Source organism: Meles meles, chromosome 14 (assembly GCF_922984935.1).
Source record: "Meles meles chromosome 14, mMelMel3.1 paternal haplotype, whole genome shotgun sequence".
NCBI lineage: Eukaryota > Metazoa > Chordata > Mammalia > Carnivora > Mustelidae > Meles > Meles meles.
The window spans coordinates 20,195,450-20,212,968 of record NC_060079.1 but is presented as its reverse complement, the minus strand read 5'-3'; the positions used below and the strand labels follow the sequence as shown (position 1 = coordinate 20,212,968).

Sequence of the window (17,519 nt, the reverse complement as noted above, 5' to 3'; positions counted from 1 at the left end):
ATGATCTCAGGGTCGTGGGATTGAGCCCTGCATCAGGCTCTGTGCTCAGTGGTGAGTCTTCTTAGGGTTCTCTCTTTCCCTCTCCTTCTGCCCCTCCCCCAGTCTGTGCACACACTCTCTTTTGCTCAAAAATAAATAAAATAAAATAAAGCCATACCGCTTCCTAGGGTGTCTCCATACATCCTGAGTTGGGATTGAGGGACAGTCGTGACTGAGATTTGTAATCTTAGTGGTTACAGGGTAGCTCAGAGAGGAGGTTGGTAATAGAATTGGGCAGTTAAATAAATGGCTTATATAGGGAAGCTTAAAAGCCAATTCAAGACCATTAGTGTTCAGATAAATACAGTGTCACTTAAGAAGCTGCTGAGCATCTCTAATCTAACCGCTGAAGAGAAACCGGAGCAGACAGAGCTGTCCAGAGCAAGGGCAATGCCTCTCTGCAACCTTTAGGTGGGAGACTAACATTGGTTGTCAGAGAAGGACCTCAAAAATTCAAGTGAGCTAAAAGGTACACATTTTGTTCTTAAAATGTACACACTTTGTTGTTTTAGCATTTTGTAAACACATGAAATGTATTTTTTTTTTTATAACCAGAGCTCTTTTTTTTCATATTAAAAAAAATAGTAGGGGCGCCTGGGTGGCTCAGTGGGTTAAAGCCTCTGCCTTCCGCTCAGGTCATGATCCCAGGGTCCTAGGATCCAGCCCCGCATTGGGCTCTCTGCTCTGCGGGGACCTGTTTCCTCCTCTCTCTCTGCCTGCCTCTCTGCCTGCTTGTGATCTCTGTCTGTCGAGTGAATAAATAAATCTTAAAAAAAAAAAAAATAGTAAGTAGTCCTGGTCAGCCTGCCGGCTCTAGGTATTCATTCATTCATTTATTACCTATTTATTGAACACCTATAATGGGCTAAGCACCATGCTTTGTGCAGGCCATACCAATGGAGACACAGCCCTCATCTTTGAAGAGCTTCTGGTCTAGTAGTTGAAGCAGAAAGTAAATACCTTTTGCACTGTTGTTTTGACAGTAAGAATAATGCTAACTAAACATACTGTTATTCTAAGTACTTTATATATATTAACTTATTTATTCTTCATAACACCCCCAAGAGATAGGTGTTTTCATGAGGTAACTGGGTCTTGACAGGTGATGTATCTCCTAAGACAAAGCCAGGACTAGACACCAGGCAGTCTGGCTTCCCAGGCATGAAGCAATTCTAATTGCTTGAATTCCCTTTACTGTTTAAAAAGAAAAGAAGATTCCATACATAAGCAAATGATTGGGTTTTCCATAATTATGACACAAGGGTTTGATGGAGTTTCCCTCTTCACAGAAATGTCAAGGGATGATGCAGTGTTTTGAACAAGGTAATGAAGCTCTCCTCAGAGAATTAATCAAACACCTTCTCCTGCTGGTAGTTTATTTGTCCCCTCAGTACCGTTGAACTGGATCCAGTAACACTAGTATTTAGACATACTGACATTTTAAAGAACTTCAAAATACACATTCTGGACCAGTGTTAGTTAAAACATGCTAGTTAGATTTGTTAGGAAGACCAAGATCCTCTGGAAAGTGAGTTTAAAACATTCTGTGTCTCTTTCAACCCTGATGCATAGTGTAGATAGCATTTCGTCAGTTCACTGAGCCATACACCATGCACTCTCGACCTGCAAGGTGTGAGGTGAACACCTCTACTATTTATAATCGTGTCTTGTAAGATATCCCCTTGCAGCAGTGAGGACATGAAGAACCCTTCCTGGCTTTGGCTTTTTCAAGCTTTCCCTGGCAATGAGTGTGGTCTTGAAAATTATCCCTCTAAAGAGGTGTGATTCTAGAAGGAAAGCAGGAGGAGAAAAAGAAGAAAGAGGAGGAGGTGGAGGAGGAAGGGGAGGAGGAGGAGGAAAGAATGAGCTTCTTGTTGGCATTTTGAGCCCAGAGCTTTGACTTTGTGGCGTACTTCCTGGGAGCGTGACAGACTGTTGGTCAAACACTCTCAGGGAAATTGAAGCTGAGATATACTGCAGCCCGAGGAGGTGTAAAAAGAGAGCTCTTTTTCTCTCACAATGCCTATATTCTGACTATTCAGACTTTTTAAAAGAGTACTTGCTAATAAAGCTCTACCAACCATTTAATTTCTTTTCATAAGACTGTGTTTCAACTTGGCGACTGCTGATCTGCACTGTGACTTGGCTCCTTCCAAACTGTGCAATTGAGAGATTATCACAGCCTAAGGGGACATGTGATAATGCACATCAATTTGTGAGCTGCCAACTCGCATGACTCAGTCTTCTCAGCTCTTTGTGTGGAGGAGACCTGGCCTTTCCGGAACCGAAGCCACACTGGATGCTCCTTTGAAAGCTCCCATTACATGGGGAGCCTGGTCTTACCATTTGCCATGTTGACTCTGTTTGCCCCTGTAGCGTGTGCCCTGGAAGGTACACAGAGAACCTGGCCACCAGGTAAGGAGCCCTAATTCCAGGAGAACTGCTTCTGGATGGTGACAGGTTTTATAAAGAAGCAAATGAACAAGATTCACATTTTTACGGTGACCAATGAACCGGTAGATCAACAGTGTCAGAAAACAGTACATACATTCCAAATTTTTTTCTTATTTTTTCCTTCTAATACCATAAAAGGAGATGTTCTTGTCCATTTAATAACAGAAATTATGAAGTGTGTGTTTTCCACAACAGACCAGATACATATGCCTTGTCTGGACTTGATGAATAAATCATCATGCCTGTGTTAAGTTCATTGTATTTTACAGACTCTGGCCTCTCCTTACATCATGGGATGTGAAGGTCAAGGCTTTGAAGTTCTGTCTTCAGCCAAGTTGCAGCTGTTTCTGGCAAATAATTTACAATTTCAGATGCTAAAAGATCTTTTCTAATTACTTAATCTCTTATGTTTTTATTGTTTTTACTGTAACACCTCTTTTAATAATTTTAACCTCACAAAAATCTCTAAGTCTAGTATGTGAGAAGTCACTCACTGTTCAGATTTATGTGATTTTTAGCACTAAAATGGAATTCATCTCTGACTGAGATCCTGAGGTTTCTACAAAGGTTTAGTGATCTACTTCCAGGGTTTTAGTGATAATAAATCAGCAACAGTTATCCTTCGATGTCTACAAGATAGTGTTACACGGCCAGTACCCACTCTCCTATATGGAAGAAATGAGAGTCAAGCATTTGGTGTTACCATGAACAAGAGAAAACAAACACAAGACGGCATTCACCCATAAGGATTTGACAAGACAGCCCGAATCTGATCCTTTAAGAAGTGGGCAGATTGCTAAATGATGGGGAAAAAAAATCAATGCTGCTCCTTGTCCAGCTGAAGTACCAGAAGACACTACTGTGCTTTCCTAATGATCCTTAGAATTCAAATTTGTAAAAGGTGAACCTGAATAGTTTATGTACAGAGTTTACACCTAAAGCCTGTAACTGTCGGCATTTTAATTAGTCTAGGATTTTCGGGGGCTATATGTATAGAGAAGTATATAGCTTGTATCATCTAGTCAAGTTCTCTATTAGGATACCTCCTACTACCTTTAAGTAGAACAGCATAGAATCAGAAGGCAGCCTAACGGTTACTGTCATGGTCCCTCCTGTCCACTTAGCCCAGTGCTTACCCTATGTGACCCTGAGCAAATTACCTAACCACTCACAAAGGATGACACTAAGGCATCATAAAACCTTGCTCAGAGTTTGTGTGTCTGTGTGTGAAGCGATACAATTCAAGCAAAAGGCTTAATACACCAAAGAAGATGCTTGTGTCAGTATATGACATGTAAGATATCATGTAAGATATCATATAAATTATCTATGAAGCCCTACGAAATAAAGACATGAGTTAATTTCATATTGTGAACAGTATGGTCCTACTCAATATCACAATCTTTTTTTTTTTTTTTAAGATTTTATTTATTTATTTGACAGAGAGGGATCACAAGTAGGCCGAGAGAGGGGAAAGCAGGCTCCCTGCCGAGCAGACAGCCTGATTCGGGGGTCGATCCCAGGACCCTGAGATCATGACCTGAGCCAAAGGCAGAGGCTTAACCCACTGAGCCACCTAGGTGGCCCTCCATATCACAATCTTAATGTCTTAGAACCACCCTAGCCAACGACATGCCTGCAAATTTACACCCCATGAATGTAAGAGCTTATTCTTGGGTGGACTGGCCCAGTTCCCTGTGCTCACTTTCTTGGGGGCCACAAGGTCATTCTTCAGTATAAATTATACAAAATGGTTAGCTGGTCTCCTAAAGAGCTCTGGAGCCTCTGCCTTTTCTGGTAGCGGCGGTGAATGTTTTCATGTGCCTAGCAGGAGAGATTCAAGTGGCTGCTTGCCAAGTGTGCATGTGTGCACACTGGAACAAAGATCTCCATGCCTTTCCTGCTGTGAGTAGTGCACCATGTCAACAGTTTTCAGAAGACTACGGGAGTTCACAGCAGCATAGCAGCAAGGTCCTTTAGAGCTACTGACCCTAACAGGTTGAATCAAATGTACTCCTATTGCTAATGAACTCCCTTCGGACTCGAGCTCATTTGCCTGATTTTAATACATGCCCCTGACCTCAGCCTACTGTGGAGTGGCTCCCTGTTTACAGCTGGCCTGCTGGGCACTGGGGGCCAGCCAGGTTCACAAATAGGTAGAGAGGACCAGGAATGGAGATCCTGACGGTCCTCCCAGAGGTCAAACCTGGAAAGTCTCACTTCTCTGGACCTCACTACACAGATTTAGTGAATGACTTACTCATTCACATCTACAAACGCTCTTACTGTTACCCTCTCCCACCCATGAGTTTGTTAATAATGAATTAAGTCTGTAATTTTGCACTACCCCCTCCTGAAACCATTATAATTTCAAAAAATGGTAAGAAGTAACTTTTTTACCATAAAATGGCTTAAATTTAACTGAAAATCTGAATAAGATGATGGAACGCAACCACACTATTTTAATGTTAGCTATTCTATTTTTATTTTTTTAAGATTTATTTATTTTAGAGAGGGCGAGGGGCAGAGTGAAAGAATCTTTTAGCAGACTCCCCGTGAGTGTGCAGCCAGACATGGGGCTCGATCTCACGACCCAGCAATCATGACTTGAGCTGAAACTAAGAGTCAGAGCCTTAACCAAATTGAGCCAACCAGGTACCCCCAGTGTTAGTTATTTTAGAAAGAGGAAACATTTAAAAGCGGTTTAAAGGGCCCAAAAGTGTACTTATTGTTTGGCAACTCCAATAACGTGCTTCATTTTGCATATTCCCATAACTTCCTTGTCATATAACAAACAATATTTAATGATTTATTTGCAACTAACAGCCCTCAAATCTGTATATTAATATTTAGAAGGTATATATTCTAATAACTTTTAGTTATTCTACTTTATGCACCTGATTTATTGGAAATATATGTGAAATTGTACTGCACAGTGATTTACCCTTTTACCGCTCCTCTTTTTCTTGTGGATCTCATGCATCCTACTGCTTTCAGTTGTCACCATCAGGTGTGCAACTGTGCATTTAACACAAATCCCTAACTCCAGCTTAGTCAGTTCCATAATAGTGGAGGCCTAGTACCCAGTTTCACTGGCATGAACCCATAGCTAACTTGAACTTGACCTGTTTAAATAGAATTTTTCCTCTTCTTCCAATCTCCTTTCCCTTGGCTGGTTCCCTCACCTAACCTCCTATAACGAATGGTACCTTCCCTTCTTTGAACCTGTCAAGCACACAGTTTTTCAGAAACATACATTTTAAATTCCCCTCCTCCTTCCTACCTGCATGAGATCCAAGTCAGAGTGGGTATTTTTAGCAGTTGGCTGCTTCCTTGCCAGCCTCATTGTCTCACTCTACACTTCTGGTTCCAATCGTGTTCACTTACATGGCTATCTAATTAATAACCTCCCAATATAGCTCTGATTGTTGCACTCTCTCACTCAAACATTTCCAAGTGCCTCCTACCAATAAATTTGGAACTCCTTATCGCATTCAATGGCACCCACGATAGGCTTCAATCTCTCACAGACTCTACGGTTCATGATGCCCACTTTTCTCTTCTTCAGCTAGGTTTTAAAGCGCTTTCATACAGCTCATGTTTGGTCCTTACAAAAGTTCTGAGAGAGGTAGAAAATTCAGGCGATAATATGCTCATGTTTCAAGTGAGGAAAACAGACCAAAGAAGAATAGCGGATTGGTCAAGATTCCTTGGCTAGACAATAGCAAAGTGTATCTACAACCCAGGTCCAAGAGCCAACTCAAGGACTTGAACACTCAACCTTCCCCCGAAAGGCAATCTGGCCCAACTGGATTGTCTGCTTCTCTCAGACCCTTGCCTTCTCTCAAGTGTTCACTCATGTAATCCTGGAATACTTTGCTCTGTTCCCCATTTACCTGAATCCTTGCTACCTGTTAAAGCTCCTCTGCTCCTCTTCTGACGCACAGAGTGATCATGCAATTGTTTTTAATCCCACTCTGCCTTCTTAGTCTCCCTTTTACTGTTTCAAATTATGACTGGAATGAAATGATTCTCATTTAGCCTTTTATGCACTTAGTTTTTTCCCTCCCAAATAGACTGTATGCATTGTGACGTTCTGGCCTATGTCTCTGTAGCCTCTACCTATCATCTCATTACACTTTGTAAACACACACAACAAATATCTGCTCTGTGTGTGTATGATATGTGGGATTCAATTTTTTTTAGATGGCAGGATATTTCATATATTGTTTTATGTTATTGTTGTTTTCCAAGTGTAGAATATCTACATCATTATATCTAGAATCCTAGCCATGGGGAACACGTGGTATAATCTTCACCATCCAGTGCACTACAGCAATACCTTCCATGCACTGAACGTCCATTGGCAACACTAAATCCTCAGCGTCACCAGCTATTTCAAATAGTCTGCTAATGGCTGCAATGAATTAATATTCTAAACAGCTAGAGATCATTTTCCTGTACCTTGATTTTTAGTATTGTTCTAACTCAAGCACACTAAATCAGAATGTAACTTCGTTTTGTCCAGCGTTACTTTAATTGAATTTGGCCGTTCCTTCCAATGACTGGTCTGACTTTACTTAATTGGAGTTTACCCTAATGCAAATAACGGTATTAAAACAGAAAAAAGGATGATGACCAGGTCTTTCAGCTCAGCACAAATGAATAAAACATATTTCGCCCACACACCATACCATGATGTATTTTTCTAGTATTAGAAATGTTTTTCTTCTCTAAAGTAGTCCTGCTGTGAGAGAGCTTTTCTGATGTCTGTAAGCTTCTGAACGGCGCTCAGTTGAGTTACATTTACCATAGGGTTCACCATGCTGCCTCTTACATGAGTCCCTGGCTCATATCTAGAATGGTAATTTGTCCAGGGTGGTCGAGGAAGCCAGCCACTTCAGCTAAAACCCCTGTAGGTTGTTGCACAAAAGCAGAAAATGGATTCAGCTTGAACGTTCCTTAATTACCTTCCATAGACTGACAGCGAAGATTAGTGAAATACGTTTAGCCCTGACTTTATACTCTTCCCGGCGAAGAGAGGCCATAACCATTACTGAAGTACTGAGGACTGGGGACAGTGATGGAGGATGTCCAGAGCCGCCCAAAATGACAGCATTGTTCTTATGTTAGTGTGTAGCTCATGTGGAAGTCTCCTCCAAACACAATGAAGGCTTTAGCTGTTTCTTAAAGATTCCACACACTTTCGGCCATGTGTGTTTCTGCTCTTTGAGCCCCTTTCTACTCTCACACAGAGAAAACCCTTGGTCCCCGGTGAGATCTTCTGATACTGGGACCTGGAAAGAGTCACTTGTGGTCTAGATTTTGATCTTCTCCTATGTAGTACAGAAACATCATCCCATCGCTTCACTGAGGAATAATCTAGCTTTGGAGAATCAACTCACTTTTTAAAATTCCAATTGCTCTGAGTTACAAAGTCACAAAGAATTTATTTCTTATTAGTCAGGGAATGGATGGATGATTTGTCATCTGGTATACCCATTATACAGAAATAGACCCAGCAATCAGAGCAAAGAGTGCTAAGTCAGGAGGAATATTTCATCCAGATTACGTAACAGGCTTGAATATCTTCCCTACTCCAATTACATAACATTCAGTGACTGAAAGATAGGCCACCCTCAGAAACAATACATTTCCCCTCCCTACCAATATGGACCTATATTTATTCTTTTCTAGATGCGATGACAATTGCCTCCCTTTAGTTATGTCATTAGGTATTGCTTATATTTTAATACCCTTGATGAGTGTCAGGAGTCGTTAAAGCCTACTGATGAAGCACATCAAATGTGAGTGAAATAGACCAAAATTTAGGACATATATCCAACACTTTACTTCTGTATGATCTTAAGCAATTTTCTTAGACTGAATCCAGTTTTCCCATTTGTTGAGGAGAGGAGATACCTACCTATTCCATAGCGTGGTTTTGAGACTTAACTGGATAATTCATGTAAAGTTCCTGGTACATATAAGTGTTCAGAAGGGACAACTGTTCGTATGTTTCAGTATTATTGCACATGTATGAAATTTGACTTTTTCCTTACTAAACCAGAATTCTTCCTCTCTCGATGATGAAAGTTCTTTATGGCTAGCAATATTGTTTAAATTTATAAACTATGTATGTGACAAGCAAAACACACTTATAATACATCAACTTCCAAAACGACAAAAACATAGGTAAAATTAGTATTCCCATTTTACTGATGAAGTATTAGAGACATGAGTAAAATCTGACCAGACAGCTAGTAAGATGAAGTATTCCAACAGAGATGACCACAAAGCAAACTCCTCTTAAATAAGCTTTGGGTTTCATTTTAAAAACTGAGTGAAATATTTACATGTTGAAAAAAAATCCCTCAAATAGACTTGTTAAAAATTTTGAATGAGCAAAAAAGATTAAGATAATGACCCAGCTTATTGCATGTGAGATATTACCAATTTATAATGTTTTACAGCACTTAAACACTGAAATGTGCTTGATTCTTAGATTCTTTCTAGCACTTTCTTTACTGGAATTTCTACCCTTATAGTGACTACCTTCCTCTTCATCATTTCATATTGTCTCCTTAGCATTCATGAAATATACTCTGTTTTTTAAAATAAGAGAATTGAGTAGAATATGCCCATATTATAAATCATATGAGGGTTAATTTGCATGTCCTCTAAAGCAATTTTATCTTCTCCAATGATTTTATTATTATCAACAGAGATAATATGCAACAATGTCTCTAGTGTGCGACTATGTTCATCCTAATCTCCAGACCCATATCTTCAATTTCCTACTCCATGTCCAGCACTTTGAAAGCATGCAGGCCCTTCAAACTAACATGTTCTAAATGAAGTCATTGTTTCCTCCCTAAACATATACTTCCCCATTCTCCTTAGCACGGTGAACTGGACCACTGTTATCTCAACTGCCCTAGCCAGAAGCCCAAACATTATTCTTCAGACTTTCCTATCCAGTCAATCACCATGTCATGCCTAATGTAGGATATCAGTGAAAGTGAAGTGACTCAATAAAAAACAAAGATTCCAAACCAAAGTGCTTTGCCCTAATGCCGGGAGATTAATGGCTTATAAAGAAGCAAATATGTACCCTAGAGACATTTTGATTCATGGAAGAAGGGAAAAGACATTGTTGTTTCCGTATTTCTCTTGATGATATTTGTGCAGAGAAGTATATGGTAGATGGATTAAGATGACTTTCAACAGTGAAACAGAAAGACCTCTTGCCAAGTGTTGGCAATTGAGGTCAACTATGGTATGTTGGGGAGTACATAATGGATGTGGGAAATTCTTCTTGGCTGAAGGACACCGACTCTCTTACTCGAAAAGACTTTCTGGCTTTGAAAGTTAGGCAAGTGGTAAGGATAAGGATTAGCCAGATGAAACAAATAGAGTGTTTTCTGTTGTCTTTTGTACTTTTGCATTTATTTTCTTTTCTCAAGGCACAAGCTATTTCTTTTTTCTTTTCTTTTCTTAAGGTTTTATTTTTTTAAGTAATCTCAGCACCCAACGTGGGGCTCTAACTCACAACCCCAAGATCAAGAGTCACATGCTGCTCTGACTGAGCCAACCAGGTGCCCTTTCAGGCACAAACTGTTTCTTGAGCTGAGAAGATTAAGACCCTTCTACTCCCTTTTTCCTATTCTGAAAGTGGGATTATTTTATGGTAATTGAGTTTCCCTCAGGAATAGTGGTCTAGAATAAACCCCTCTCCTTTTGGGGGCAGGGAGTTGCCTGTTGGATTTCATTTTCCACACATTTATTGTCTTTCTAGTTATTAGTTTAACAGTCTTGTCAGATGGGTTTCTTTGTTAACCAAGTTCAAATACTGAGATTAACATTGCAAAATATAAGCTTTTAAAAGCAAAAAACAAACAAACAAACAAAAAGGAAATAAATTGATTACAATTGCTTCTATTCTTCCTTATGAAATTGGAAAAATTTAATCACCTAATGGTAAATGGCATTGTAAAAGAAAACTGTACAGAGGAAAAATCATACATAAGTGTGACTTCTGCCTTTTAAAAATATTGAATCAAGACAGACAAATTGATGCAGCCAACTTTGAAACTTAATACACTATAAAACCAAATACAAAATGCACATGCCTCCTATAATTCTTTTATACTCTCATTTATCTGTCACAAGTTATGCCTGATATTGGTCTGCCTGGTAGGAGGAATAATTTTCAAGTAAATTAGTACTTACCATCATCTTTATCAGGGATGATCTTAATCTGAGCTGCTGGGAACTCCGATCCAATCCTCCCACCCATGGGCATGCTCAGAAGGACATGGAATGTTTCCTCTTCTTCATACAAGGAGTCGTCAATAACAATGATGCGACACATTTTCTCACGCTCATCTCTGTCAAAACGGATGACACTGGTGTGGTCCTCCGGCCTGGATATGTAATCTGAATAGGACAGCACTGATGTGGGCACAGTTCCACCTGCTGTGCCTGGGGGCAGAGAATCCAAATGATGTTTATGTAGAACATGTTATGAGGGTGTTTCCAGAAATAATTATTTTCACATGCAACATCTTCATGGTCAATTTGTATATCTGAACCTCTATGGCAATTGCAATAGTGTCTACATACTGTTGTAGCATCATGAGGCACCTTCATATTGTTCTCAAAGACACAAAAAATATTACATTTCAAGTGTTTTCCTCTCTACTTCCTGCCACTGGTCTTTCAGAAGAACACAACATTACAAAATAATAGCTCCTCGTATTCCAGTGCTTACTGGGCGCAGGCAAAGTGCCAAGTGCTTTTCATGCATTACCTGCTTCATCCTCTCAACAGTCTATTGGGGGTTACACAGTGGAGGTTTACAGAGGTTAAACCACCTGCTCTGGGACCCAGGGTCCAAGGTGGACCCTGAAGTCTGTGTTTCTGACCACAATTCTTTACTGCCTTTCAACTCATATAAATTCATTAATGGGAATTTTCACAAATGTCTGCTCAGATATCAACTGCCAATATGACTTTGTCTTTTACATTCTTAGGAAATCTATCTGTTTCTTAGAAAGATATTTGGTCTATTAATGAATATTATATATTAATTTTAATTTGGTGTTACATAAAAAATCACCTTTTAGAGGAGGTTTATCCAGTGAGCAAAAGAAATATCTTGAAATTCAGAGGAGGTTTACCCAATGAGTAAAAGAAATATTTTGAAATTCAGAGTCTCAAACTACTTTGAAATTAGTTTCTTTTCCTTGGATATGTATTTCTTTGCCCCACCCCCATCCCTTTAAAAAAAAAATAACCCTCTTCTAGATGATTCAGTTTGGGTGAGGAAAGGGGACTTCAATTTCTTGCAGTCCAAACAGCTTTGAGTATTAGAACAAGTAACCACACAAAACATATGTTTTGGTAACAGCAATGCTTCTAAGCCTTCTTATCTCTAGTAATTACTTTTTTTCTCCTCAGAGATACAATAGTGAAGGAAGACTTCTGGATAAGTGCTTTCTTGTATTTTATGAAAACTGCATACCCTTCAAGGCATAATGTTATGGTTCCAACATGTCAAAGAGTCTTACACACAAATCTTTGGGGGGACAGTTCAGTTCTTTGGTAAATCAAGCTACCTTGTTGTGTATAACAGACCACCATCAGCTCCTGGCTCACGTCTCCACTTCTCCGGATGGGAATGAACAGCTCACCGACATCTTCTTCGACGGAGTATTCGGACTGGGGAATATATACAGTTGACTCTAAGGAGAAAACACAATCACAGCTACTATTATTTTTGTCTGAGTTTCTAATAATCCTAGGCAAAGCAAAATTGCTCTAACAATCAACTTTTCCCCCTTGCATATTCCTTTAGAATAACACAGTGTGAGGGGAAGGAGGAGAAGAGGGGCGCAAGGGTAGGTATAAAGCATGCAGACTCTGGGCCAGAGAATTCTTAATCTGGAGATAAAGCCCAACATTGCTTTTATCTCTAGTAACTGGTTTTTTCCCAATCAGTGCTGCTGACATGCAACTTTGTTCTCTTGACACAGGTCACCACCTCCCAGTGGTGTAGTCAAATTTTAGAGGCTGAAGAGATGCTGAAGTCACCTTGTCCTACCTTGTACTTTACAGATGAAACTCAGGTGCAGAGAGTTGAACTTACTTGTCAAGGCCTCTTACTGGTTGAGTCAAAGTAAAAATTCAGACCTTGTAAAATCTGCTCTTCTACTCTTTACCTCAAATGTGTTCCTTTTGAATGATTAATGCTTAAAAATACAGTAATACATTGTTCAACATTTGATATTTTTTGTTTGCTTTTTTTTAACTACAGTTCCTAGAATTAGAAATTATACAATTACTATATACTAATATACTATAAATAGTATATTACAATACTATTAGTCAGCTATAAGGAACGTATCTGTGGCTTCCTTCCTCCCCTAGAAAAATAACAATAACACATAGTATACAACATTATATTTATATAGTAAGTCTCTGATTCATTTTTAAGGTAGTTGAAAAGTTTGCTAAATAATAAAAACGGGATAATTAAATTAGTGAAAAATATAGCTCAGTGTAAAACTGGGTTTTTAGGGAAACATTCAGTTCAGTAAGTTGACATGATAACCCCCAAACAGATACTTTGGAGAGTAGGAGTCTGTTTCACTGAAAGTCTTGCACACGCATAGAAAATGCTTCAGTTATTTTTAAAACAGTAAGCCACACTGCTTTTGATGATTATAAAAGACTGCTAGAATAAGACATAGGCGCTTGGGGTACATGTTCCATCCTCTCCACCCTGCCCTGTGCCCCAGGAGCTGATGAATGTGAACCACATCAAAGGTTTCCCTTGTGCTCTGGCTTCCCAGTGGGTCAGCCAAAGGGGAGCACAGGCAGGACTTGGAGGTCAAGAGCAGAATGAGGTCTGCGCCGTTCATTCCCCTGGCTCCTTCCAGGTTCAGGACTGACCGCACCCCTTTCCCCAAATAACAATCATGGTGCCCACTGGACTCCCTAGCTCACTGTCTGGGCTCAGCTAATTTCTTCCCTTGCCCTCAGGCCTAGAGGTAGTAACGTTGAGTACTCTTACTAGCCTTTAACCTACTAGCCTTTACCATGCCTGGTGGTTTCCCAATCTTTGCACTCACCTTTGTAAAGTTATATTATTGCATTCTTTTTAAATTACTTAATTTAAGTTTAAATTATGACACTAAAAAAATCGAGTATGTCATTTGCTTTCTTCTGAGATTCTGACTGATAGATCAACATAAAAAATGGTACCATCAAAAAAAGCGTGGTTATAAGATTTTACAACTAATTATTCATTTGTCAAACGTTGATTGGGTGATTTGTACTTGCCAGACATGTCTACTAGGCAGAGGGGATATGGAAGTAAACAAAATCCCTGGTCTTAGGCAGTTTTCATTCTAGTTGGGATGGGGAAGAGGAAAAAAATAAACAAATATACAAGAATATATGATATATCAGGAAGTAACAAGTTATATGAAGAGAATGGAGTGTGCTGAAGGGAACAGGGGAGGGGGTGACTAGGGCAGGGTATGTATCCTGGTGGACCTGTGTTACATAGGAACATATCAATCACATTTGAGCTGAGATTGTAAGGTGGTGACCAGATGTCCTCTGTGAATAATTTACAGAAGAGAATTCCAGGAAAAGGAATGAACAAGTGAAAAGGGCCTCAGACCAAGTCGTGCCAGGTGTGTATAAGGAATGGCCAGGGGGCCAATGTAGCCTGAATAAACTGAGTAATGAAGAGGGGCAAGACATGGGACCAGAGAAGTGGTTGTTTGGTGGGTGGTGGGAAGATCAGGTAGCACTTTCAGGATCACTGGGAGGACTCTGTGTTTAAGTCAGAGTAAAATATTGTGTAAATAATCAAAGATTACCCAATGGAATGAAAACACAGTGGCTATTCAAAGTTTGCTGTAGCAAAGGAGTCAGCCACCATCACTTGTCTTTGGCAGAAGCTCAAAGGCAGGCTGAGGAGTTGGAGATGCTGGAAAGCTTTATAGGAAGAAGGGGAAGGCTGCCCGTGTGCCCGGACTAGAAGCTGTTGGTACAGGGAAGCTGTGGGTAGGCTGACTAGAAGTGAGGCTTCCTATGTGACTAGTTATGGGATCATATCTGGTTTCTCTGGTTGGTCTTAACTTGAAAATGAGGAGAAAAAATAGGGAAGCTGTCAGTTATTGATCAAATTTTGACCATTTGGGGCTGATTGCGTCAGAGGCCATGGTGTCGTTTCCCAGTTGCTGTCGTTTGTGAGTCAGAGTTGTATTTTATCTTATTTTATTAAAGATTTTATTTATTTATTGGACAGAGAGAGAGAGATCACAAGTAGGCAGAGAGGCAGGCAGAGAGAGAGGGGGAAGCAGGCTCCCCACCGAGCAGAGAGCCCGATGTGGGGCTCGACCCCAGGACCCTGAGATCATGACCGAGCCGAAGGCAGAGGCTCAACCCACTGAGCCACCCAGGCACCCCCAGAGTTGTATTTTAATATGTGGTCTGTCCATTGTCTGTGTGTATGTCTGTCCATCTCTCAATATAAAAGCATGAGAAGTCATTGAATATGGGGGTCCTGTAACCTGACATATTTTAAGAACATTAATATCCAAGCTGAGATGTCAAATTAGTCAGTTGGGCATATAATCTTGGATTTCAGTGGACAGGTCCAGATGGGAAAGATAAAAGTGGGAGTTACTGGCTTGTTGATGTATGTGAAGTCTGAGTCAGAATTAAATCATTTAGGGAGGGATTATAGATAAACAAGACAATGGATCCAGGGACTAGCCGCAGGGCATTTAGAGGTCAGAGAGATAAGGAAGACTGAGCAAAGGAGGCTGAGAGGGGTCCCAGTGATGAGAACAACCAAGGGAGTGTGGATTCTGGAGGCCAAGTGCGGAAAGTGTTTTAAGAAATACTGACTGATGAAATGTTTCAAATGCCGCTGACAAGTCAAGAAAGTCGAGAATCAATCATTAGATTTGGCAAAGGGAAGTCACTGGTTTTCTTTATATGAACTATTTCAGTGGAGTAGAGAGGACAAAAGCCTGAAAGAATAAATGGGAGGAGATAAATTTTGAAGACAAAAGGCATAGACACTTCAAAAAGTTTGCTGTCAATAGAGTGACATCTAGAGAAGTATCTCGTTTGTTTTCAAGATGAGTTTTTGTAGGGGCAAAATTACTTCTATTATTATGAAGTAGGATTTTACCAAACATAAAATACCAAACATAGAAATTATTGTAACATTTCATTAGCAAAAAATACAAAGTGCCACAAAATATTCAAGTCAAGGGTTCAATGAGTTCCAATGAGTTTCTTTATTAACTAACAGAAATTAAGTCTGGTATCACTTAGGTTTTGGCAGGCCTCAGGTCATTTACTCCAAAGGCATTGGTATAAGTATTACACAAAGTTTTGTTTCTTTCTTAAAGTTTGCTATGGACCAAATGTGTCCTTCAAAATTTATACATGGAAGCCCTAACCCTCAGAGTGATGATATTTGGAGGTGGACACTGCTGGGAATGAACTAGGTTTAGATGAGGTCATGGGAGTGGGACCCTCATTTCGGGATTAGTATTCTTTTTTTTTTTTTTTTAAAGATTTTTTATTTATTTGACAGACAGAGATCACAAGCAGGCAGAGAGACAGGCAGAGAGAGAGGGAAGCAGGCTCCCCGCCGAGCAGAGAGCCCGATGCAGGGCTTGATCCCAGGACCCTGAGATCATGACCTGAGCCGAAGGCAGAGGCTTAACCCACTGAGCCACCAGGCGCCCCAGGGGATTAGTATTCTTAAAAGAATATGATCTCTCTGTCTGCCTGTCTCAGAGTTGATCATATATAATAGTTATTCAATACTTCTATACTGACCAACTTTTAAAAATAAGTTATTCATAAAAGTCCCACGTGAGGCATTATAACTTCATCCCTTGAGTACCTGAGTTCCTCCTACATGCTATGGCCCATGCAGGTTTGATTAAACAAGCCAGCACTGGTTACTAGAACCAGGAGGTTTGAAGAATGAATAAAGATGAAAGCTGGGTGTCTCAAACCCAATACTACACTTGGTCTGACAGGGCGAAGAGGTCCAGCACCACGTTTAAGTCTTCTGCTGACCGAACTTTGGGCAGAAATGGGTGGTTTATGGGAGAAACAGGAAAAGGAGAGAGGGAGAAAAGCTTCCCTGGTAGATTTTTTCTAGTTAACGTCATTTTTCAACTTCACTTCATATGTATAGTAGAAGCTCACATGCAGACTGCCCCAAGCAAGCATGGCTTTTTAAGTGTAACCACCACCCCCACTGGCATTTGTATAGCATCCTTAAAAATTATTAGCTAATACCAAAAAAAATATTATTACCTAATTCGAGTGGGGTTCTTACTGTTTGTGAAGTCCTTATTCTAAATGCTTTCCATGTATTGGCTGTTTTTCTCCCAGTAACAAGGCTTTCACATAAGAACTATTATGGCTGTCATTTTACCTCTGAGGACATGAGGCACATGGAGGTCATAGAACCAGCGGAAGGTTAGGCCGGTAGTGGCAATGCCCATATTTGAGCCCAAGAAGCCGTCTCAAAGACCAAACCCATAACCGCTATGGTGTACTGCTAAAGGAAGAACATTCTGGGTAGCAGGCAGCAGCACTCACGCCAGAGACAAACAGAAGGCTCAACCGAGATTATAAAAGACATAATGACTGCTAAAACAGAGCCGGCAGGGATGGCAGAGGCAGAACAAAGGAAGCTAAAAACAAGTATCTTGAGAACTCCTTTATAGATCCAATGTATTCATAGAATTCTATATATAAATTTATACATATAAAATTATAAAAGCATTATGTAAGGTATAAAAGCTGTATGATATTCATATTAATAAAGTTATAGAATATTATGTGTTATATGTATAAATACATAATAGGTCTATGAATATAATATCTGTATTATGTAACATAACAGCATATCCTATGTCAGATCCTAGTGAGCCCATTAAATGGAAGCTACAGCAGCCTCTGGGAAGGGG

General features: G+C 40.0%; 1 protein-coding gene across 1 annotated transcript in view; it reads right to left on the bottom strand.

The window, feature by feature from the left end:
• The window catches only part of FREM2 (FRAS1 related extracellular matrix 2), a 160,849-nt gene that overhangs the window by 54,626 nt on the left and 88,704 nt on the right, over positions 1 to 17,519 (bottom strand). The window contains exons 5-6 of the mRNA XM_045978235.1: positions 12,114 to 12,239; positions 10,726 to 10,977 (exon numbers count right to left, since the gene is read on the bottom strand). Of these exons, the coding sequence (XP_045834191.1) occupies positions 10,726 to 10,977; positions 12,114 to 12,239 (378 nt within the window). The remainder of the gene's footprint in view (positions 1 to 10,725; positions 10,978 to 12,113; positions 12,240 to 17,519) is intronic.